General features: G+C 42.2%; 2 protein-coding genes across 2 annotated transcripts in view; both read left to right on the top strand.

Annotated features, from left to right (window-relative positions):
• LOC114628605 (olfactory receptor 10G7-like) overlaps positions 1-373 on the top strand; it is a 1,054-nt gene extending 681 nt beyond the window's left edge. Inside the window, exon 2 of the mRNA XM_028776492.1 lies at positions 320-373. Coding sequence (XP_028632325.1) covers positions 320-373 — 54 coding nt within the window. The remainder of the gene's footprint in view (positions 1-319) is intronic.
• A 274-nt stretch (positions 374-647) lies between these two features.
• The window catches only part of LOC114628604 (zinc finger protein 33B-like), a 41,824-nt gene continuing 17,676 nt past the window's right edge, over positions 648-24,795 (top strand). The window contains exons 1-10 of the mRNA XM_028776490.1: positions 648-681; positions 3,973-4,169; positions 5,623-5,679; positions 10,987-11,113; positions 14,317-14,409; positions 16,301-17,951; positions 18,852-18,927; positions 20,210-20,243; positions 20,788-20,915; positions 22,621-22,723. Of these exons, the coding sequence (XP_028632323.1) occupies positions 648-681; positions 3,973-4,169; positions 5,623-5,679; positions 10,987-11,113; positions 14,317-14,409; positions 16,301-17,951; positions 18,852-18,927; positions 20,210-20,243; positions 20,788-20,915; positions 22,621-22,723 (2,500 nt within the window). The remainder of the gene's footprint in view (positions 682-3,972; positions 4,170-5,622; positions 5,680-10,986; positions 11,114-14,316; positions 14,410-16,300; positions 17,952-18,851; positions 18,928-20,209; positions 20,244-20,787; positions 20,916-22,620; positions 22,724-24,795) is intronic.

Below are 24,795 nucleotides of genomic sequence, written 5' to 3'. Positions count from 1 at the left end.
CTCTTTTCTTTAATTTACCTTTATTTTATGTGTATGAGTATTTTGCCACCATGTGTGCTCATGCTCCACTTTGTGCCTCGGGTCCATGGAGATCAGAAGAGGGCCTCAGTTCCTGGAGCTGAAGGTACAGATGGTTGTGAGACACCCTGTAAGTGCTGCAAATCAATCAATGGTCCTTTGGGAGAGCACAGATGCTCTCACCCATCTCTCTGAACCTTTGTTTCTCATTATAAGACAGCATCTCAAGTAGCCCAGTAATCTCAGAATCATCATGTAGTCAAGAACAATCTTCACCTCTTTTTCTGCCTCACCTTCCAAGTGTAGTGGTTACTGGGAGGATTCACAAGGGTTTCGCATTCAGAAAGAAGTCTAGATCCTATTTTGTAATTTGTACCAATCATGGCACCCCAGCCTAGTATGTTGAGGTATTTATTAAAGTTTGTTTCTAAAATGACATTTGTGTTGGACAGTATGAATCTCAAGTTAAACATGTTAAATCTAACATTTAAAATAAATAAAAATTAACTTTCTTCTCATAAGAGATGTGACCCTAGTTTGTGATTTTAAACATTCATAATGTTTGTACATTTTCCTCTGTTAGATTATCATCACGTTTACAGAAATAAATGTTTTCACAGGTAGTCAATATGCCAGAATCAGATCTACATGGGGAATGTGAAGGTACACAATTTATTATGAGTGCTTTCTGGTAGGTAATATTTTCTCTAATGCCCGATGTAGTGGGATGGGAATCTTAAGTGTCAATATTACACAAAAAGTGGTTCTACAGTGTTATTTTTAAATTGGTCTAAGTTATTTTTAACAAGAAACATTTTGAAAACTCAAGAATATATACTAGAACTTTTAAAATAAGTGTAACTGATATGCTAAAAAATGAAAGCAAAAAGTTGAAGACACAAAGAGAAGTAGAAAATCATTATGAAACATTTACAAATGTGATAGTTAAGTCTAATTCTGGCAATAATAATTTTAAGTATAAATTATCAAACTACACTGTTAAAAGACAGAGTAGTCATGAATAATTTCTCATACACTTAAACCCAGGATTTTGGAAACAAGGACAGGTAGACCTCTATGAATTTGAGATTAGCCTGGTGTACACAGTAAGTTCTAGGCCACCCAGGGCTACACAGTAAGACCCTGTCTTTTAAAAAAAAAAAAAAGATGGGTTAGTTTTTTTCAAAGATCTATCTATCCATTTAAATACATATATAGAAACACACAAACTAAAAGCTAAAAAATTGGGGAATGTGGGAGCTAGCAAGATGGCTGAGATGGTAAAGGCCTCCACCCACAGACACACACACTCACACAGATGCAAACACGCATGCACTCATATGTGCACACCACACACACATACCCATGAAACAGAAAAAACAAAACAGAGACACACTGAGACACTATCAGACTCATTTTCCAGAAAAAAAATAGAAGAATACAGATGCCCCCGTGCTCATTTCTGATGTCACTGCTTGTACTCATTTTTATTCACTTGTGTGGTCTGGAGGAACACATTAATTTAGACTTATTGATTATCAAATCTCTGCCCCAGAAGCAAACATTGTCTGACTTTAACCTTTGCTACTCAACACTTAAAGAACTATATCTTAGGTAGACATACAAACTTTCTACCTCAAATAAGTCATAAGAAACATTGTTCTAACTAGCCTATTCAGTGCCCTCCCCCTTGAAGAACGGAGCCCCCATCTTTCTAAGCTACATTTTGTATCACAATTTCATGAATGGATAAGATGGCTGGGACTCATGCAGGTTGTTTATTTCATAGGCCCATGTGACATGACCCTGAAACAAAGATGTGTTTGGAGCATCCTTTCTGTACCTCCCCTCCTACCCTTCCCAGGCTTGGGTACAGCTCCTTGCATTCACATTGAACCTTGTCACACAAGGGCTCTGAGGTGACCTGAGAATCTAAGGATGGTGCTCAGAACCTGAAGTGCATCACAGAAACCAGCAAGGACTGTGCCTCATCCTGCACCAAGGCTCAAACAGTAGAAATAGCCTGTTTCTATGGAAACATCTGTCACCCTGAGGGAAAGTTCTATAGCTCTGCATCTTCATCCACTAGTGTCTTAGTTAGGATATTTATCTCTGTGAAGAGACACCATGTCCATGACAACTCTTTTAGAGGAAAACATTCAATTGCGGATCGATTACACTTTTCAGAAGTCTAGTCCATTATCATCATGGTGGAAAGCATGGTGGCATGTAGGTAGATATGGTGCTGGAGAAGAAACTGAGCATTCTACATCTTGATCCCCAGGCAGGAAAAGGAGACTGCTACACTAGGCCTAGCTTGAGCATAGGAGACTTTAAAGCCCACCCTCACAGTGACACATTTCCTCCAACAAGGTCACACCTACTCCAGTAAGGCCCCGATAGTGCCACTCCCTATGGCCAAGTATTCACACACATGAGTCTATGGAGCCATTCCTGTTCACACCACTGCAACTAGAAGAACTGTCATCAAACAGGGAAGAGAAGGGAAGACAGGGTTCAGTAGCAGGTGGGCTCCCTCCTCCTACACTCTTTTGACCAAATCCGTAATTATTTCACTTTATAAAAATGAACACATTCCCAGCTCCCACATGGCGGACCACAGCCATCTGTTAAGAACAATGTCTCTTCTCACCTCCAAGGCTTATGCATGTACATGGTGTACATACACATAATTAAATACTTTTTAAATAATTTTTAAAATTACGCAAGACATGTTTCCTACGTGTAATCTGGAAATGGATGCGGGACATACACATGTCTCACGAAAACACTGGAACTGGACATCTTTATACATAAGCAAAGTAGGCCAGATCAGAAAAACATATATTTCATGCTTTCCCTTGGAAGTGAAAGCTTGGTTTTGTTTTTTTTTTTTTTTGGTGTGCTAGTGTATGTGGTGTGTGTGTGTGTGTGTGTGTGTCTGTCTGTCTGTCTGTCTGTCCGTCCGTGAAGGATAGAAGCTAGCATTGGATCTTCTGGAAATGCCGTTATAGGATCTTTTAAGCTGCCTGATGTAGGTACTGGGCTGGTCATCTCAAAGTTCAGCAAGTGCTTTTAGGTATTAAAAATAGGTGGAAATGTTTAAAAAGAGTAACAGAATTTTATCAAGAGTAAAGTAGAACAAATAAGAGAAATAGGGGTGATGTAACTATGTTCAAACATATTATAGTTGAACGAAATTGCTTTGGAGACACTTTGAACAATGAATACACTTTAAGGAATATATTATACCAAACAATATGGTGAGTATTACCTTTCTAAAGAAGTTTTATATGGTTTTATGTCCATGGTATAAAATATATACTGGCCTAATTGGGGCTGAAGGGAGAGTGTATTCAGATGGTAAAATTTTAACATTAGCAAATCCCAGGAAAATGCAAATTCAAACCACGATAAGATGCCACTTGTATGAGTGAGCTTATCAGAACAGTAACAGAAAAGTTCACAAGTGTTGTTGAGAATGTGTGGATGAGCAACATATTTACAAAGATAGCAGAATGCTGATGGACAGATGTCCGTTACGGAAAATGTCAAGGTTCCTCAAAAAGGTTAAAATGCAACTACTGTAACACTTCCAATTCTGAACATATAAATAGAGGATTTCAGGTCACTGTGCTATTGATTTCCGCATGCTATAGTTATTGCAGGACTATCCATAGGATTCAAGGTATGGAAATTACTCATGCATAGGTGTAGGGGAAAAAATGTGAATATCCTCAATGAAATGACATATCAAAAATAGAAAACCATGTCACTTTGGGCAACACAGATTAACCTGAAGAACCTCATGCTAAATGGAATAGCCAGATACAGAAACCTGCTTAATGATGTCACTGAATGAAATGGATAAAGTCGAAGTTACAAAGTGGTAATTAGAACCCGCCAGTCAGCCTTGTTCTACCAACGATTGGTCATGTGTACTGTCACTCAAAGGATTCTATCCAATCATATCGAAGGTTCGTGATCTACCCAATCAGGCTAACGCTCCGCCGTGGAGTGTGCTTTCCCGATTTGTCTCGGGCTCCGCCATCCGTGTTTGCTTCCGGTTTCCGCCGAGGTCCAGCCCTGGCTATTTGGTTCTATGCTGTTTTTCGGTGAAAGGCACTGGGAGCCTGACGTTTGGCACTGAGGTGAGTGCAGCTTCTGGGAAAGCAGGAGCAGGCAGGGGTCGGTCCTCATCCCCTCGGCTGTTGCGCGTGCAGAGGATGCTAGGCTGGGAACCTGAGCTCACCGCCTGTCTCCATGAAGCTGTGTTCAGCCTGGTGCTGGCCCAGGGTCCCCATCCCCTAAGTGGGCCCTGATTCCTCCATCCATCTCCAGCGGCTTCTGAGCTTACTCTCCCTCCACCAGGTGATCAAATGTGTGTCCCCACGCTGAAGTTCAAAAGGACTTTGCACACTGTCGCTGTAATGTTTTATTGTGAGGGCTTCACCGGAGAGGAAGGCATCTGAGAAGTCAGTCCTTCGACCAATTAGCGTGGGGGCGGGGTAGGGGGCGGGATGGGAAACTGGTGGGGAGGGCTTGAGAAAGAAGCATAGCTGGAACCCTACCTAGGTGAGGGTCTTCTAACTTTGGAGTGCTAGTCAGCTAGACCACAGTTAACACAGATAGAGCCATCACTGCATTCTTGCGTCATCACCAAGAGCATCTCTGCACTCCGTGGCAGTGGAGACCTGTTGTGTCTGGAGGGGAAAACTATGACACAGCAATCGCTCATGAAGGAGCACATCTGTCTTACTGTGGTTTCAGCTCCCTTGGATCCACACCCAGAACTGTACCTTCCCGGAGCCTATGGTAGTTTTACTTCAAGTGTTCAGAAGAACCTTAATACTTAATACTCTTTTTTAAAAAACGTGTAGAGGCAAACTGTAGGAACACGAAGTTGTCATCTCAGCCAGATCCCCTGGGAAAACTCGTTTTAAAAACTGTACCGGTCACATTTATTGTAGATGCGCTGACCAGAGCAAGGGAATTTGTGGGAGGGAGCTACACAGAGGGCTGACAGCTGGGAGACCAGCCAGTGTGAAGCGTCACTACTAGAATCCTGCAGTAAATACACACTCAGTTTTCAGTTTTGCCCATGTAGTCTTGATTGGATGAGACATTTTTCCTTTAACATTTAAATATGTCAAACTAATTTTTTGAGAGTTACTCGTTGTGCTAATATGTATAGCTGTGTAGTAAGTACCATGTGTGTTTGTATTAAACTGTACTGCACTGACAGGAGACTAAGCAATGTTAAGTATTTTTCTATAGTTTAATTTTTGTGACTCAGTAATGTTCATTAAACACCCATCCTTAAAACATTGCATGATTTATTTCAGAATAACTAAGTTATTCTGAAATAACAAGCAGCAAATATTTCCATTACCTTGTGCATAACTGATGAGTTGCTACCGTTTAATAAAATGCTTGGTACTCCTTCAGCAATATTGTGGCAGTTTTCCGGTGTAACACACTATTTCCACACAGGGAGGCGTTTTTGTTGTCTTATAGCTTTCTCCCTTGGTGACTGTCTTTACACATTGGAATCCAAAAACAAAACTCATCTAGTGAGTTAACCTCTGTTGCCTTCTCTTCCAGCTGTGGTTTAATGGTCCTCTCATATCTGAAAGAGTTAAGACAATGGATACATCTGAGGTATGTTGTATAGTTACATCTTGTTTTACATTGTGTCTTAGGACTTTTGACAATTGGAACAGAAGAATAAAATTAATGTAAGAGAGATATATGCAGATGATAGCATTGGATATGTTGACAGAGCCACATTTTGGAGAATGATTTAGTCACATGCAGATTGGTCTCTGTTTTTCCTGAGATGGTGGCACAAAGGTCTGTTTGTTGTAGGGTTTGGGTTGACTCAAAGAAAAGGTGCCAACTTCTCATGTCCTGTGAAGTCTAAATAGGCTCCATGGACATGCATGATGTGGCTGGAGCTTCATTCTCAGCCTGGTGACAAACACAGCATTCCACGGTGTCAGTTTCACGAGTGCTGCAACTCAGAGCGGTTCAAAGGGGTTTTCTTTGCTGGTTAAAGTTGTAACGTTCCAGACAGCTTCTGGGAGATCCCATCTATGTCAGTTGAGACCCGGAATATTTGAAGACAATGTCCTTTGGGTCCTTCATCTCTCCCCCTGCATTTCCCTCTGCTTGTGTGTATATGCAGATCGTGACAATGTCCAAACATATTTTATAATAATTTGTCTTTACCGTTTACACTTTTTTCCTACTCGCTGGACTCTTGGTTTGGATTCTCGACATCTCATCACAGTTGAGTGAAAACACTTCTCTGCCAGCCGCCTTACTTACGTCCTCCGCCATGCTGTAAAGTTCTGCCCATCGCCTTCCCCCGGAAGTTTCTGCCTTGATGTTACTGCTGCTTTTTTCACCTCTTTTCTGAGCTTTTTCTTCGTATCGTAGCTTATGCTTTTGCTCTGCTCAGTTCCCCCACTTATTCCACCGAAGAGGACTTCTGGGGTCCAGCACTTTGGTTGGAGTTTAGTAACTATTTCCCTGTAGCGTGGACCCCTCGGTCGGCTTTCAGATCATACGTTGATCTGCAAAGTCAAGCTCCCCTTGTCAAAACAGAAATCATGTCCTCCAGTGTTTCCTTGTATATGGTCTTAATACCAGCCTACCTTGTGTCTTTGATGAGTACATGGAAAGGAGGGATTTTTTTCTGGACCTTTCTTTTTATTCTCTTCCCTTCTTTCCCCTCCTCTGCTCCCTGAGGTCTAACGCTATGAGCTGCAATCCTGCTGGCTTTGCTCATTGTTCATTCTTGTGCTGGTGGCAGCAGTGATGCAGTGGATGGGGAGGAAGTGTGGCTGCCTGAAGACAAATGGATGCTTTCTTACTCACATCGGAACCATCCATCTCTGCCAGGCTGGAAGGGCCTGTTTCCTCAGTGGTGATGCCCGAGTGCTGATGAGCCGTGCTGCTAACAGGCAGGTGTAGTGAAGGCCTTGAGATGAGAAAACAGCAGGCAGTGGGTCGCCCCTTTGATTATAAGAGTCATGAGAGCGGTCCCCAGAGCATAAGTGAAAACAGAAGTGCAGATCTGAATAGTGCCCATATCTTACTCATGGATTCCACATCACTGCTTCCATGGAGTTTGTAGATCATACAAAATCTATTCCTTGCTCAAAAGCATCCGGACATAGTTTTAAACACAGGAAACAGGAGCAACTAAATTTCAGTCCCTACATGGTTGGGACAGGATTCTCTACAAGCTCAACAGGTTCCCGGCCGTTTCCCATAGACAGAAGCCAGAGTATAGGACTCAGCAGGCAGAGGCAAGAAGAGTACCGTGCACTATGGCCTCCTCTGGCCTGACCTACACAGTGGTTCCGGTTCATAGTCAGTAGCTTAGAAGGAACACTGGACTCAAAAATTGAGACCAAGCACACTTGGGAACAGGAAGGTTGACATGCTATCTGAATGGTAGAAAGAGATAAAGGTATTTGTGTCTCCTATTAAACCTCATCAGAGGACTTTATACATAAAGTACTTAGCAGTGTGGCCTTTTTAAAGACATGGCCTCACTAGGTAACCTTGGTTGGCCTGGACCTTGCACTGTTAGCTGTGCTGGTCTTGAACTCACTGGACATACATATGTGCACCACCAGGCCCAGCTGTGGACATACATATATGCACCACCACACCCAGCTGTGGACATACTTATGTGCACCACCACGCCCAGCTGTGGACATACATATGTGCACCACCACGCCCAGCTGCTAGGACTGTTGTTCGTTTCCCTTCGCCGTGACCACATGCTCCACTAGCCTAGCTGACTTGTATTGAGAAGGAGCCACAACCATGAGTTTGCTCGGCTGGAGGGACGGATTTTATCATGAGCACTTTGTTCCTTACGACTTCAAGACAGTAGGTGGAAAGGAGCCACAGTGCTGGTTTGCCTGAGAGTCATCTAGATTACTAAAAGGAGATTGGATTAGTCTTCAGTGGAGGTCAGGGAGAGGCTATTAATGACTTTGGTCTTGCTGTGACCAAATACCGGAAAGAAACCACTTAGGGGAGGAAAGATTTATTTTGGCTCATTGTTTCAGAGGTATCAGTCCTTCGTGGCCATCATGGCTGTGATGGCAGGTTGGAGTGGCTCTGTCAGTGGAGGAGTGTGAAGAGGAGCCGCCGTTCACACCATGGCAGACCTGGAACCTGAGAAAGAAGTGGGAACCAGGGCAGGTATAAGCTTCCAAGACACCCCCTTTCTAGTCTGCTTCCACCAGCCAGACGCTGCCACCGAAACCTTCCACAGCCTTCAACGTTGCACCACACACTTTGGATCACATGCTCAGAAGAGTGAGCCTGTAGGGAGCATTCCATATTCAAACCCTGAGAGGAGGAGTATGTGCAAAAGGTCCCTAAAGGCATCTCTAAGTAGAACTATGCCTTATTGTAGCCAAACGAACCCTGTCAGGAAGGACTACAGATATTCCAGATACTTCAAGTTATGACTGTGTGCATCAGCGCTCCTAGTAAAGAAGCAAGGTCTGCCAAGACGTTTGCCGAAGGCTGGGGAAATATGAACTAGTACTAGAACCAACACATATACATACATACATACATACATACATACATACATACATGCATACATACAGCACCCACACACACCCATATACAACCAGTTATAGAAGTGAAGACCGTAGCTGTGTAGCTATTTTATAACAAGGATGCTTATGGCTGAGGATGTACCCATTGGTAGATCACTTTCCAGGAATGTTTTTGTGTATGTTCACATGTATCAGGCAAATATTTTGGGTGCTAATTTTTTTAAATAATTTTTCTTAGGTATATAATTAATAAGTAAACATTTTTAAAAGTCACTGAGTCTTTTTGTCATGCTTTTTCTTTGTCTTGGGACCTAATTTTGATATGTTTGAATTCAGTTTCTCGGCTTGTATTATAGTTGTGTGTTAATTGTGTGTTAAAGGAAGTTGATTCAACTTCCTTTGAGAAAGCTATCTCCTCAGTGGAAAATGAAAAACATAACAGGTCCTTCTTGTTTGTATCTAGTCAGTGGAAGCTGTAAACTCAGTTCAGTGCGCATGTGTCAATATTTGTTTGCAGTGTTCCCTGGTCCAGCCTCAGGACTGGGTCTTTAGCTGATACAGTTTTCTGGTTCCTTGGGTGTCAGAATCCGTGGTATAGGTTTTGTTTTGATAAGCAACAACTCCAACTTTGGTGATGTTACATAAGCAAGGTGCATATCCCATCTGTGGCCACAATAGCTTCACAGAGTGGCCTTTGTGGAGTTTGCTGATCAGTGAAGAAAAAGGCAGAAAACCAAGTGCCAGCTGCAAAAGGCAGCCAAAGGTGGCCGTCACTTCTGCAGATGTTTCCTTACACCATGGCCACTGTACCCAAGAATCCTCTTCCACGTGTATGCCAGCCAGCACATCCTAGGTACTGTCTTTTTAGCACATTATGCTTATTATCTTGTTCTCAAAATAATGGCAGAAATTCATTTAATACCCATTATGACTACTCTTGCTTCAGATATCTGCCACTTACAAATTCCAGCCTACCCTGTACATGGTATAACAGATGGTAATAAGCCGAAGGGGCAGACCTTGAGATGCACCACCTTCTTACAGTCTTGGAGTCTTAGGCAGGTTCAGTGAATGGCCTTAGCCCTGAATACTGGACACTTCCCTAGATGAGGCTCTGATTCTGCACCCTGATAGCTCCTGGGCCATCTCTCTCCAAGCTCGTGTCTCTTCTTTAGGAACTTCTCATTCTGTCTTCCAGGAAGTTTGGTCTTTAGTGATAATGAATTGAAGCTTTTTTTTATATATCATGCTCAGAGAATAAGCAGCCCTTTCCCTCTTCCCCATTTACAACTCTCAAATGCTGCCTTCTGTCTAAACCAGGTACTAGGCAGTCAGAAATGACAGATCATGAATCTCCTTAGGCAGTGTCAGCTAGTCTTGACTCAGGGGAAGTGAGGGAATGGAAGTGTGTATTCTGTCCTGGGTCTATACATGCCACCTTAATTTGCCTGTGTTCCAAAAGAAAATAAGGAGCAAATTATGTTTACAGGTTAGCAAAACCACAGGAGATAAGGATCTGTTGTTTCTTTCCCACCAGCACCCCACTTCTTTCACATCAGAGTTAAAGCATCTGTTCCTATACACTTGTCTATGTAGATAGCTTGGAACAAACTGGCATTTTAACAAAAGACCAAAGAAATTATTGAAAACCCTATTCTTTTTACTTTCTGGTCTTGCTTTGCATTTCCTTCTGTAATAAGTTCCCAATTCCTTATTTGAACCTCTTGTATCTGCCTATATTACCACTGACTGGCCTCCAACTCTTGGTCCCCATGCCTCAGCCTTCTGGAGGTGGGATCTGTGGAACGTACCACATTGCATGGCTTTTAGCCTTCCATTCTCTGTTTTTAATGCAGTAGTGTATTTCCAAGTCTGTAAACTGTGGAGTGATTCTTCCCCTCTGGCTCTGCCTTAGGACCCTCTTCTTTCTCCTTTCATGGGGTGACTTTCAAAATGTCAAGATGTTGAGCTAACCATTTTTTACTGGCTTCTGTTTGTTAATATATTGCCTTATAGGATGCTACTGATACCTCTGTTGGATCTAGCAGGTCTTCTAAACATATATAGGTGCTTACAACTGTACTTTATAAATAACTTATGGACAACACTGACTCCTTGGTATTTTAGTCGTTGGAGTCAGGTGCATTTAAGTGGGAAACCAAACATCATCAGTTGCTCGCATTCTGCCTTTTGTATCTCATCATTACTAACTTAGTGTGTTTGTAAGGCATTTTGCAGAAGATTTTCCTTCCATGATAAGAAAACTTGCATGTGTATCTTAAGTAAACGATGCTTGTGGAGAGGAGGGCCTCACATATTCTTGTCTCTGACCTAAGGCTGAAGGCTTGGGTTGAGGAAAGTCATCTCATTACAGGGGTTGGTGTCATTTGAGGATGTGTCTGTGGACTTCACCTGGGATGAATGGCAGGACCTGGATGACACTCAGAGGAAGCTCTACAGGGACGTGATGCTGGAGACCTACAGCAGCCTGCTGTCCTTGAGTGAGTGAAAGTCCCAGTAGTGCTGTCAGAAGTGTGTTCCTTTTTTAGTAAATACAGGAGCCACTTCTAAGGATAGTTTTTCTGTGCTAGTGACCAAACTGGGTCTTGTGCAATACAGGTAAGCACCCAACAAGTAGCTCAGTCTTCCGTTTGTTTATGTTTTCTTAAGATTTATGTGTATGGCTATTTTGTTTCCATATATGTGTGTGTACCACGTGCATGTAGTCCCCATGGTGGTCAGAAAGAAGACACTGGATCCTCTGGAACTGGAACTACAGACAGGTGTTAGCTGTCATTGCTGACAATCACACCTAGGTCCTCTGTAAACAGCAGCAAATGTTCTTGATTACTGAGCCATTTCTCCAGGCACCTATTTGGTGTTTGTTTGTTTGTCTGTTGAGGTAGGGCTCTCTACATATCCCTGGCTGTCCTGGAACTTTCTGTGTAGACCAGGCTGGACTTGAACTCACAGAGAGCCAACTGCCTCTTGCTTCCAAGTGCTTGGATTAAAGGTGTGGGCCACCACATCCAGTCCCTGTTTGTGTGTTTAACAGGCTCATCATAGTTCTACATTTGACGAAGTGTTCCGCCTCCTCAGTCGAGCAGCATTAGGCTCAGTGAGCAGTTCTCCTTTCTATGCTTCACTGAAGTGGCGTCGCCTGAGCTGTCCACTCGGTGAGAAGCAGGAGAGGACAGAGAGAGCATCACACCGTCACGCTGAGCAATGGAAGCTAAAGTTTTGTGTTTACTTTTTAAAACTTCTTCCTGTATACGTGGCATAGTCATATCATACACACCTTTGATAGATATAGGCAGGCAGATTTCTGTGAGTTTGAGGCCAGCGAAAGCTACATAGAAACTGTAAACAGAACACACACACACCTTTTCCTGATACTGCTCTTTGGTTTTTGTGCTTGATGAGTTTTTACCTTTGGGCCCTTACTAATATTCTTTCTTTGTACTGATTTCTGCTTTAGTGTTTTCTCCTTCTCTGTCTCTCCTTTTTCTGGAACTTAACTGCTTTTGCTCTATTGCTATGACCTCATCTCATCTTATCAAAAGTGTGAGACAAAAGGCTCACCATCCTTTTGCCACACACTCCCCGGTGTGCAGATTATAAATGTGAGCCACCATGTCCAGCCACTCCTTACCGTTGACTTCTAATTTCGTCCTTGTGGTCTAGAACACTCAGGGGATATTTCTGTTTGTTGTTTCGTTTTGTGGTACACTGAAGTTTCTTTTCTTTCCTAACATTTGATCTGTTCTGGAGAGTGCTTTGATGACGAAAGCAATGCATGTTCCTTGGCTATTGGGTGAAACAATTCTGTCATGTCTTTTAAGCGTCTTGAGTCTCTAAGTAAAGTTTAGCTGCATTCTTAATTTACTTCTCATGAGTTTGAGTTGTGTAATATGGTCCTCCAGCATTTGTGTGTGTGTGTGTGTGTGTGTGGTATAAAATGTCTATATACTATATATGTGACTATGTAATATACATATATCATTATCGTAAACATTGTGAGGTTTTTTTAACACTGGTTTTAAAGTTCCTTTGTCTGACTTACGTATAGCTGGCTGTTCAGTTTTGAGGTCGGTGTGTGAGCCATTGTTTTCAGTCCCTGCGCTAGCCAGCTAGGTATATATTCACTGGCACAATCCCTTTTGCTTAGGTAGTGCATCGTTAAGTCTTGTTTCTGTTAGCCATTCAGCCAGCCTGCATCTTTTGATTCACAGATCACATTCTTATGAAATGCTATTCTGGGGTGTAGTTGTTGCTCTTTTCCTCTATAGCCTTTATTCTCTTTTGATAAATCTTTGTCGTTTTGTGATTTCCAATATAGACAGGAGTTATATTTGTGCATCTGTTCTGCACTTGAGTTTTCATCCTTTCCTGTGTTTCCATGATGGCATCCTGTGGAATGTCTAATGGGGACAGTAACCATTTCTTATCAAGTCACCTGGAGTAATGAAAGTTTTCATTTGTTCATTTTTGAAGGCTTTCATCTCACTTTTTGAACGTTGTTCTGGTTATGGTATTGTTGCTTAGAGATACTTCTTGGTACTTCCAATACATCATCCCATTATTTCTTGGCCTATAAAGTTTCTACATAGAGTTGTTTACTGTGCTGTAAAGGGTTTGTGTAGTGAGTAATGTACTGTTTCGTCACATTTTATTATATTTGTATGTGTGCTGTGGGGTGTATGTACAGGTCAGAAGACAACCTGCAGGAATTGGTTCCTGTGGTTCCTAGGGATTAGGATTCACTCAGGTCCTCGATCTTAGAGGCAAATGCCTTTACGTGCTGAGCTGACTCATCTGCATTTTCCCCATTTTTTTTCATTTGCAAAATTTCACTCTTTAAAAATATAAACTCTTAGCCAAGTGTGGAGACTTGCGCACCTTTAGTTCCAGCACTCCAAAGGACAACCAGGGCTATACAGAGAAACCTTGTCTTGAAAAACCAAGAGAAAAGATCTCTCTCTACAGGCTTTCCTCCAAAATTCAGTTAGAATTATAAGTGTCCCACATGTTGGCCCTCATGTTGTACTAGAGTTGTCTTTGTTTTATAGGGTTTAAGGTTTTTTAAATCATGTTTAATCATGCTTATCTGTGTGTGGGTTTGTGTATGCAAGGGCAGTGCTTACATGGGATCCAGGAAGAACATGTATCCTCTGAAGCTGGAGTTTACAGTTGTCCGTGAGTGGCCTGATGTTACTGTTTAGAACTGGACTCTGGTCTTCTGCAAGAGAAGCACTTGCTCTTGACTGCAGAGCCATCTCTCTAGTCTTATTTTGTACATCTCAGAGTTGGCTGAAATACACCAGAGGGATTGATCTGTTTGAGTTAAATCTGTGGATATTTTAAAGCTCCTATAAAATGTTCTTACTGGTCCTGTCACTGCCCAAACTCCATAGTAATATATATGTTAATTTTAAGTGTATGGGTGTTTTCCCTGCGTATACATGTCTGTGTTCATGAGTGCAGTGCCTTTGGAGGTCACAAGAAGACATTGGGTCCCCTGGGACTGAAATTGGAAACAGTTGTAAACCTCTATCTAGGTGCTGGGAATTAAACCCAAATCTTCTGCAAGAGCAGCCAGTGTTCATAACCTCCAAGCCATCTCTCCAACCCAGCGTCCCGTCATTATTTAACGTACCTGACTTAGCAGTTAGCCAAAACTGATACAGTATTTCCTATTAAATAGATCAGTGTGATCCCAAACCTGAGTTGATCCTGAAGTTGGAGAAAGAAGCTGGGCCATGGAAGGAAGGCGATGCCACAGACCAGAGCCTCCCAGGTCAGTGAACGCACCCTGAACAAAGATGCCAGGTTGAAGAAGCTCATCAATTGGTGGCTCTGTTGAGCTCAGTCATCCTATAGTCAGTGTATGCAGTCTGCAGGGAAGGTTCTTTTATGTAAATGCATGCCACTTATATTAGGATTTCCTAAAGGAACAGGTAGAAAACACACACACACACAGGATTTATTAGAGTGGATTACAGGCTGTGGCCCAGGTAGTCCAACAAAGGCTATCCCAATAGAAAGAATTTGGTAGTTGTTCCGTCAGTTAGACTCATGTCTCAGCAGCACCAGTGTGGTCCTGGAATCCTGGAGGATCCTGGAAAGCTGCTGTCTTCTGTACACACTGGACACCTGTAGAAATAGGTTCTAAAACCAGTGATGTAACACCTCAACAACAGGGCAGATGCACTTGCCAATGAGAGTCAGGGCACACAGGCAAAAAGAAAAAGCTTTCTTCTTCCATGACCTTTCATTTAGACCACCAGAAAGTTTGGCTGAGATTTAAGATAGGCCTCCCCACTTCAAATGATCCAATCAAGAAAATCCCTCATGGATATGTGCAGCTGCTTGGGTTTCTGTTGATTCCAGATGTAGTCAAGTTGACAACCAAGATGGCCATCATACCTTGCTGTTTTTGGCGTGTGTTATGTTAGGCTTAGCAAATTCAGTTCAGATTTTCACATATCAGTTCATTCCCGTGTCTAATTTTGGCTTTTTTGTTATCTTAGGCTAAACAAACTCTGTTCAGTCTGTGGTTGTTCTTAGGCATGTTTGTTGGTCTATTCCATCTTCATTGGCATGATTGCATTTTCTTACAGTTGAGGCTGTTTGACTGAAGTTCTTATTTGTCCTTTCCTCGTTTTTATACCTTGTTTTGAGCATTTTCCACTCGTATGCTTGTTTGATACTCTAGAACAAACAGTGGTGAATCAACAGGCTAAAGAGCTCTCAGGTGTTGAGAAGCAGAAATGTTGGGATTAAAGCCATCATCGCCCCTCCCCCAAAGTCTTCCCTGAATGAAAGAAGAAAAAAATGGTTTTGAAGCCATCTTGAGATTATCACTTTCTTTTGATTTTATTTAATTTTGGGATCACTGATTTCTAAACCTAGTATACAATGTGTAGGTGGACATGAATTCTCAAGAGTGCTTATTAAGAATCCAATTTTGATATTAATGGTTTGAAACTAATGCTACATGCTTAGTTCTCTAGCCAGTCCACTAAGGGACGGATGAGAATGGAAGAAAATGAAGTCATCTATATGAAGGCAGAATTGGTGAACCTGAGGAGCACCCTGCATACCTCAAAGATGGGGTGCACCTGGAACTTAGTGTGGCAACTAGGAGACCTTAGACGTGACGGTCAAATGAACCACAGATTGCTTTTTCTGGGCTCATATTTCATGTACTTAGGATGTGTACTAAGTAAGCCATCTACTTTTCTCTGTGGCTATTACTCTAATTCAGCATATGCAATTAATTTATACAGCAAAGTCCATTTGTTTTGAAAGTTTGAAATTCCAAAGCCCAAATAAAGAGAGGGAGAAGCAAGCTTTTACGAGTCAGTCTGTATGTGTTTACACAGATGGGAAAATACCAGTCATTAATGTCAGACCTATGCAGAAATCTCACATTGCCAGTATTGTGGGTACACCTTGACTTATAGAACCAAATGTTTGAGGTTTTGCGGTTTTCATACGTATTCTATTTAATTTAGATTAAATTAGGATTATTAAGAATCCATGCTACCATATATGGAGCAAGATCATTAGTATTTGAAAAACACTGGAGGTTTCATCAAGAAATTCTTTCTTAGATAACAGACAAGAATACTACACTTGATGTATATGGGTACTAACCAGAAAGCCTTCCATTCCTTTTTTTCTAGATATGCTGAATGCGGACGACCGGAATGAGGTCAGCCAAGGCAGACAGAAGATACGCAGATGCAACCTGGTAATTGCCAAGAGCAGCGCATCCACAGAGAGGGCTACAGCAGGAAAAGCACTGAATAGCTCACAGTGTGTTTTCGATCTGGCCGTAAAGAACGGCATAGCTTCCAGAACAAGCCCTGGGGCACTTAATATGGGGGACAGTGTGCTTCTCCCTAGGGAGCCCAGAGAGATGCAAGCTAGAGAGGAACTTGAGCTTCCTGATATAACCAGGGTGTGCCCCAGACTCCCTGAGCCTTTCAGTCTATATGCCAGTACTGAATGTGAAGAACAGAATTTTCAGTGCCGTGGGCCCATTGACGCTTTCCACGTGAATCCAGCGTGGTTACAAAGAACATTCTCTATGAGAGATTCCTCCAGTAAGTTGAGGGACTACAGGAAAGAGTTAGAAAAGTTAGCTCTTCCTGCCAAAGGGGGAACTAGGGCACAGGTGCAAACTTCTGAATGCAAAGTGTGTGGGAAGTTATTCTGTAAAAATTCTCATCTCCTGCAGCATTTAAAAATGCACAGAGGAAAGAGATGTTATACAGGTAGTAATTGCGAGCCCGTACTCAGTATACACCCAAAACTCCCAAAGCATCAGAGCGTGGGTGTGGGAGGAGAGCCTTACACATGCATTGATGGGGAGGAATACGTTCATCCGAAGCCAGAAAGAAGTGTTCAGAAAATCATAGGTGATGGGAGGATTGTGTGTGGGAAGACCGTGTGCTCAAAATTAAGTGGCACCGTTCAGCAGAACCCTCACAAGGATGAGGAATCCCATGAGTACAGTATACCTGGAAAAACAGTTAGTAAGTCAGACCTCCGTCAGCTGGAGACACCCCACAGATACGAGAGAGTGTATGAATGTAATGCATGTGGCAAAGCGTTTAGTCATATAGCACATGTCTACTCACACCCGGGAGCTCACTTGACTGAGAAGCCCTATGAGTGTGAAGACTGTCAGCAGTCGAAGCTCGTGGTGAGCCAGCCAGCTCACACGCAGGAGAAACGCTATGTGTGTAATGTGTGTGGAAAAGCCTTTTACAAGCGAGCCCACCTACATGCACATCAGCGGACCCACACAGGTGAGAAGCCATATGACTGCAAAGAATGTGGGAAATCTTTCAGACTGAAGTCGTTTCTTGTTGTCCATCAGAGGATTCACACGGGTGAGAAACCCTTTGCGTGTGATACGTGTGGGAAGAGCTTCAAGCAGAGGACGAGTCTCTACACACACATACGAATCCACACAGGCGAGAAGCCCTACGAGTGTAAAGAGTGTAGGAAGTCATTCATTCTCAAGTCCTACCTCACTGTGCATCAGAGAACGCACTCGGGCGAGAAGCCCTATGAGTGTGACGTATGTGGGAAGTCCTTTAAGCAAAATTCTCACCTTCATGCACACAAGAGAACTCACACGAGTGAGAAACCCTATGAGTGTATCGTATGTGGCAAAAGTTACAAGCAGAGCCCGAGCCTCTACACACATAAGAAAATCCATACCAGTGAGAAACCCTATGAGTGTAAACAGTGTACAAAGTCATTTAGTTTGAAATTCCACCTCACTAGGCATCAGAGAACTCACTCCGGTGAAAAACACTATCAGTGAAATATGCGTGGATGAAGCGAGTTCACGCCTATGTCCATCAGAGAACTCATCCGGGTGGGAAACCCTCTGAGTGGGAAGAGTTGGTCTACAACAACACTTTACTACTAATCATCTGCCCACTAGGGCTTCAGTGGTGAGAATTCTGTCAGTGTCGTGTATGTGGAAAGGCCTGGCAGCTATCCAGCAGGTTCACATATCAGAGAATTCTTACAGGTGACAGACCTTTATAACTGAACTAAGAAAATATCTCAGCCAAAGATACATCAGAGTACTCACAAACGTGAGAAACCTTAAGAGCGTCGTATAAAAACAAATCTCAATCATAAGATTCAACTTGTTCATCCAAACACATACAGTTGGGTGTAATATAAATATACAGTCAGGCATAATGTAAAAACACGTACAGTTGGGTGTAATATAAATAGACAGTCGGGCATAATGTAAAAACACATACAGTTGGGTGTAATATATGTAGAAAAGCCTTTTTCTACATGTCATATCTCCACAGTCATTAGGCAGTTCACACCCTATAAGAAACCCTATGAATGTAGAAAATCCTTCAATCATAGGTCACTCTTCACTGCATACCAAAGAAGACACATGGGGACATCTCCATGAATGTTGTTTATGTACAGAAAACACTTACTCAAGACAAACCTCCGTGTCCACATGAAAACTCAAAACTGAGAAACCCTATGACTGTAAATACAGTAAAAAGTATTTCACCCATAAGCCATCTGTTGCTGTACATGAAAGAAGTCGCTTAGGTGAGTAACCATATGCACGTCGGTGAGTATAATGTAAGCGGAGAACCCTTTGAGAGGTGACAAGTCCCTATGTTAAAGAACTTGTATTACTGAGGGGCCCTAAGATCGACACAGAAATGCCTTTTTCAGTCAGCAGACTTCTCTGAACGTCTGTCGGGAGCGCATGAATAATGTGTATGAGAAACATACCTTCACTCGTGCCAATGTAAGCACTGTGTATCTGAAAGAGCCACAGAAGTAAGCCTCAGGATACGTTTGAATTAGCACAGAGCAGACACTGTGAGACAGGTAATGAGTCTTAAGACAGACTCTACCTGGATGCCATCCTTAGTTGGCCCGAGTGCAGACAACCTCTAGTATGTGTGGGAGCCGAGTATAGAAGGGTATCGTGGCTTAGGAATGTGTGTTGCCCAGAGCTGTAGTCCTGTGTTTCTGCCATCTCAAAAGTGTATAAAAGAGAGATCTGTACCATCTGTTTATAATACTTGGACCCACAGCCATTAGTTCACTTTAAAAGGTGGTTAGGACAAATAGATGATTATCTTGTTAGAAAATTCTCAGGAGAGATGGCCTTGTTGCCCCTCCCCCCCACCCCCGCTTTCTCACAATGCTTTGTGGGGAAGAACTCTTGAGAAGACTCCATAAATCCTGAGTGTATTCCCAGTGAGGATCCTCCATTAATCGCCATTGAGTGCCCGTTCTGTTTATGTGTGAAACCTTTCAACAAAATTTCCAGTTGGGTTTCAAAAATCCTTGATCTGGGAAAGTTATCACTATGGAATCGGTATATTAAGTGCTTGGAGAGAAATATTAAATCTCATATTCCAGTTGTTTTTAAAAATCTGAAAGCCAGGAGAGGAATAGTGGTGAGACTGTCTATCGGTGGGCATCAGTCTCTGTCTGGGGACATTTGTGATGTAAGTAGAGTTTCAGAGTGGTCAATGGCACATACAGGGATACAGCTGAACAGCCTGTAGTATGTTGGGTAATATACTGATATATGTATGGTTCATGTCCTATCAATCATGTTCCATGATGAAACTCAGTGGAAGGGACTCTCCATGACTTCATGTTATACATATTGCAGTGTGCATTGATATTTCCAGCATTTGGTGCAGTTCTGGCCTGTTTACTTCCTCCTAGCCTCACATGTTGTATTAGACACTTCCTTAGACTTGTAGCACATCTAAATGTGTATGACAGTTACTACTGGCTCAAGTAAATAAAGATAATGTTTTCCTAACACGGCATCTCAGAGTGGGCCTCTGTATCAGATAGGGAAGTACTTACAGTGACGAGCTTACACATGATATCTACTTTACTTGGTGAAAGACAAAGGAAAACATTTGTGTTCCCAGTGTTGATCACCATCTATGTTATTGTAAAAAAAAAAACACCCAAGGTAGTCAACTTAGGGAGAAACACTGATTTTTGCCTCACATTTGCAGAAGATCCAATTGATAGTGGACTGTCTTTTATGTTTATAGCAAGGCAGTTATTCTGGAGGGAGGTGTGCCAGAGGTATGTTTCTACATCTTGGAAGCCGGAAAGCAAAGAGAAGACAAACCTAAGAAGCCTAAAGGAAGATGGGGCTTCAAAGCCACGTGTTTGGTGCTGTTTCCTCTCTCTGAGGCCTCCCTTCCACAGATGTGCCAGTTGTCTTCATGCCGTGGGCAGGCCCAGTTGGGGGTCCCACACTTGGGGAGAACCAGGGAACGAGTAGCAGGAGGGCAAGGAGTCAGTGAGTGACAAACAGACACAAACACAACAGGGTGCTGAAGCTGAGTGTAATTCATATGTGCAAGCATCAAACTTTTAAACAGAAAAAAAAAGGAATTTAAGCATTATACAATAGCCAAGATCAGGCGGGCCACACGGCCAGTTTCAACATCAGAGAGAAAATAACTTTTCATAAGACCCGTCAGGAGTCAGACGGTGGTTTTACAATGATGACATCAGTATTGTCTGAGGTCAGTGTATTCTTAGACTTTGGTGTCTCTGTAACCCATTGCTCAACAAACCAACATCCAGCCTTTGAATAGTGTCCCTTAATGCTTTCTTATAGCCTTAAAAGAAGGTACCAGGGTGGTTATGCCCCAGCGACCCTCTCCAGCCAATTCAAAGTTTGATATAAACTTCGGCTCCATTAACCTCTACCCATCTACTGCCTTGTCCAGCACACTCCTGCATATGGTAATGAAGCAGCTGTTGTTCTATACACCTGTAATGGATATTCCTAAGGAACTCATCTGAACTCTGTCTGTCCTTTCTCATTGTTTTCCTTTTAGCTGCTTCATTAAAACCTTGCTATAAATTTACTAAAGCCCTCTTATGTGGCCAAATCTGGAGTATTCAACCTGATAGAGCCTTCAATCATACTCTGTTCTCCAAACTAAATATTTCCAAGAAAGATTAGTAATACAATAGCTATGGCACAGAACCCTCCCCTGGTAATAGCAAGAACAAATCTGGAACACATCCTTTTCAGGAGCTGCCAGGGCTCTCCAGGAGACAGACTTCCTTTGAAGCACTAGCCTCTGGAATCAGCATCCAAGATTTACTCTTTTTTTTTTTTCCAGTGTGGGTACATTAAAGCACTTATGCCAAAGCCCTCATAGTTGGTAGGGCCTAGAAATATGCTCAGATGCAGAAGGAGTTGCTTTAACAACCTGATTATCTCTCACATAAAACTGACAAGATTACACTGAGGAACCTGTGTCTGTTCATTGCTTTCAAGATGAGAATAAAGGCTGCAGAGATGGCTCAGTGGTTTAGAGCACATATTGCTCTTGCCTAGGGCCTGGGTTTCATCCCTAGCACCCAAATTAGGTGGCACATTGTGCCTCCAACTCTAGAGGGATCCAGTGCCTCTCACCTCTGGGGACACTCACACTCCACCATGTGCACATGCCCCACCCCTGTCCATACACACACACACACACACACACACACACACACACGAAGACATACAAGTACCTTCATAAGCCAGGAGTGGTGGCACACACCTTTAAGCCCAGCATTTGAGAGGCAGAGGCAGGTGGATCTCTGTGAATTTAAAGCCAGCCTGGTCTATAGAGGGAGTTTCAGTACATCCTGAGCTAAATAATAGAGAGATCCAATCTCAAAACATACATACATAGATATAGATAGAGAGATAGAGATAGATATATAGATATATCGCTTTGAGACTAGAGAAATGGCTTAGTGGCTAAGAGCTCTTACAGAGAATCCAGTGCCTGTATTTAATTGCTTAAAATTGCCTATAACTCTAGTTCTAAGGAATCTAATGCCTTCCTCCAGCCTCTGTGGGTACTGAATGCAAGTGGTGCACACACAGACAAGCAGGCATTCATACACATAAATTTAAAGAAAAAAAAGTAAGTTTGGAGCTGGAAAGACAGCTCAGCAGTTAAGAGCACTGCTGCTCTTCCAATGAGGACCTGAGTTCAATTCCCAGCACACATATTGAGTTGCTGACAGCAACCTATAACTCCAGCTCTGAGGGCAGAGGGAGACTCAGATGGATGCCTCAAGCCTCTTTAGGCACCTGTATGCATATGCACATACCCTATCACACATAATTAATACAACAGTTTTTAAATTGTAGATTCAATGTATGTACATCTGACTATACAGAGGAATTACAAATAAACATGTGTGGGTAGACAGGGTAGGGAATGGGCTAAAGCAGTAAGTTTAAAGATGCTTTGAAGCTGTCAGATGTCTCATATTGTTTAGTTTTGTGTGTATATTTTTCTGTAATGAAATATACATCCATATGTAAAATATACATATGTTTATAAAAAGCAAAGTAAAGCCAGGTGTGGTGGTAAATACCTATACTAGCCCTGTGGAGGCATGAAGAGCAGCTCAATGTTACCTTCAATGTTATTTTCAGCTACATACTGAGTTTGAGACCAGTCTGGGCCGTGTGAAATATCTCAGAAATAAACAGACAAGGTTGACAGTGTTAGCTCTTAAGAACTTCATTACTGGGCCAGGTGAGGAGCTTAATGTTAGAGTGCTGTTCAAGGATTTGCGAAGCTCTGGATTTCATATCTACCCATTGACAGTGTTTTCTATTAAGCAGCAGAGGCTGGAGAGGTAGCTCAGTAGTAAAGAACACTTGTTGCTTTTGAAGAAGGGAGAGAATCAGTTCCCAGCTCCCACGAGGCTATTTATATAACTATGTTTTGCTACAGTTCTGGAGCATTTTGGCACCTTCTTCTGACCTCCTCTGGGGCCAGGTTTGTATGTGGTACAATTATATACATACAGGAAAAACACTTATATATATAAAATACAAGTCTTAAAACCAAGAACAACAAAGGTCTTGTATACTTTTGAGAATAGTCAAAGCCAAAGTTATTGAGAGCATGAGAGAGGCTAATTTTGTTTTTCACTATTACACAAATGTGTTCATTCTGTAATAATTCATTGGGCTTTTCATGGCTGGAAAGCACAATTATTTTGTTTGCATCCCATACATAAATAAAAACTTCAATATTATATACTGTCTCCAAAAATCCCATGGCAGTTTCTTAGAATAATGAAAGAATTTAGTATTGTCTTACTGTTTGCCTGTCCCGTCATCAAAAGGATGGTAATTGTCTCCAAATACTAATCTTAGACTCACCAGTAGTTAGTGCAATTTTGTAAGTGGTAAACTCACACTCACATTTAATTTTTAAAAATGGTGTGTGTGTGTATGTCTGTGCAGGAATGTGCAAGTGTGAATGAAGGAGTCCACAGAGTCCAGAAGACAGTGTTGAGTCCCCTGGGACTTGAGTTACAGGGGCTGATGAGCTCCCTGGTGTGGGTGCTAGGAACAGAACTTGGGGTCTCTGCTCTCAGGTACGTGCCTTTACCAATGACACATCGATCCAACCCCAACTCTGCTTTTTTTTTTTTAAAGATACAGTTTTTCCTTGCACTGTCCCAATACTATGATGTTCACCAGGCCCAGTTAGAACAGTGTTCTTCACACAGCAGGGCGCTTGTGGAACTGGATTCAGTCAGGACAGGATTTGACCCAGAATGTATTCCTAGGCAGTCACTCTGGTTCCCCTTCAGCTCCCCCAGGCATTGTTCTCTAGTGAGATCAAATAAAGCATTGCATGGAGATAGTTGTTGCAGAATAATGTGAAGCATTGTCAGGGGTGAGAGTGAGCGAGACTCCATCTGCACCACACACTGACGTTTCCCGGGCAACTCCCCAAGAGTTGTCTATCCAAGATCTTGAAAAGCTTATTTGGACTAACTTGTAAAAATGGGGCAATTGTATGACTTTGATGTTTTATTTATCTACTTTTGAGACAAAGCTCTTACTTTGCAGACTTGGCCATCCTGTTTTTTGTTTGTTTTTTTTTTTTAATGTAGACCAGGTGAGCCTGGAACTCACAGATCTGCCTGCCTCCACATCCTCAGTGCTTGGACTAAAGATGTGGACCACCGCCCAGCCTGGATCTTTGTTTTTATAATCTTTGTGGCAGTTTAAAGTATCACACTTCTACCCAGAGCCAAAAGTATGGCTCAGGTCCTCTTCTTCTGAATAATAATAATAAATAATTAATAATAATAATGTCATTAAGAAACTTTGAAGAACGTTATAATAAAACATAGGAAACAGCCTTCCTTTAATGAACCTCAACAAAAATGGACCATTCTCTCCCATTTTTCCTTTCACATGGAATTTTAGATTTTGAAGAGGGGCAATTGCTTCCCTCTTTTCATGTGGTCGTTGGAATTCTAAGGGTAGTTGTGGTACTTTGGTTTTCTTTAACTTAGTGAGTGCCCATCCACCAAAGACCTGATAACATCCGTCTAGCTAGCTAACTCCCTAATAAGTCAGTAGTTTATGTATGAATGTTTTGCCTGCCCGTAGGTCTGTGCACATGTGTGTAATGCTCATAAAGTTCCGAGGGGGTGCTACTTGTGAGCTGCCGTGTAGGTGATGAAAATTGAACCGGGATGTTCTGGAAGAATAGTGCTCTTAACCACTGAGCCATGTCTCTAGCCGCACAAGAATGTATGTATGTATGTATGTATGTATGTATGTATGTATGTATGTATG

This window comes from Grammomys surdaster, unplaced genomic scaffold, assembly GCF_004785775.1.
Source record: "Grammomys surdaster isolate TR1022 unplaced genomic scaffold, NIH_TR_1.0 270, whole genome shotgun sequence".
In the NCBI taxonomy this organism is placed as follows: Eukaryota; Metazoa; Chordata; class Mammalia; order Rodentia; family Muridae; genus Grammomys; species Grammomys surdaster.
This window is presented reverse-complemented; position numbering and strand designations above follow the sequence as displayed.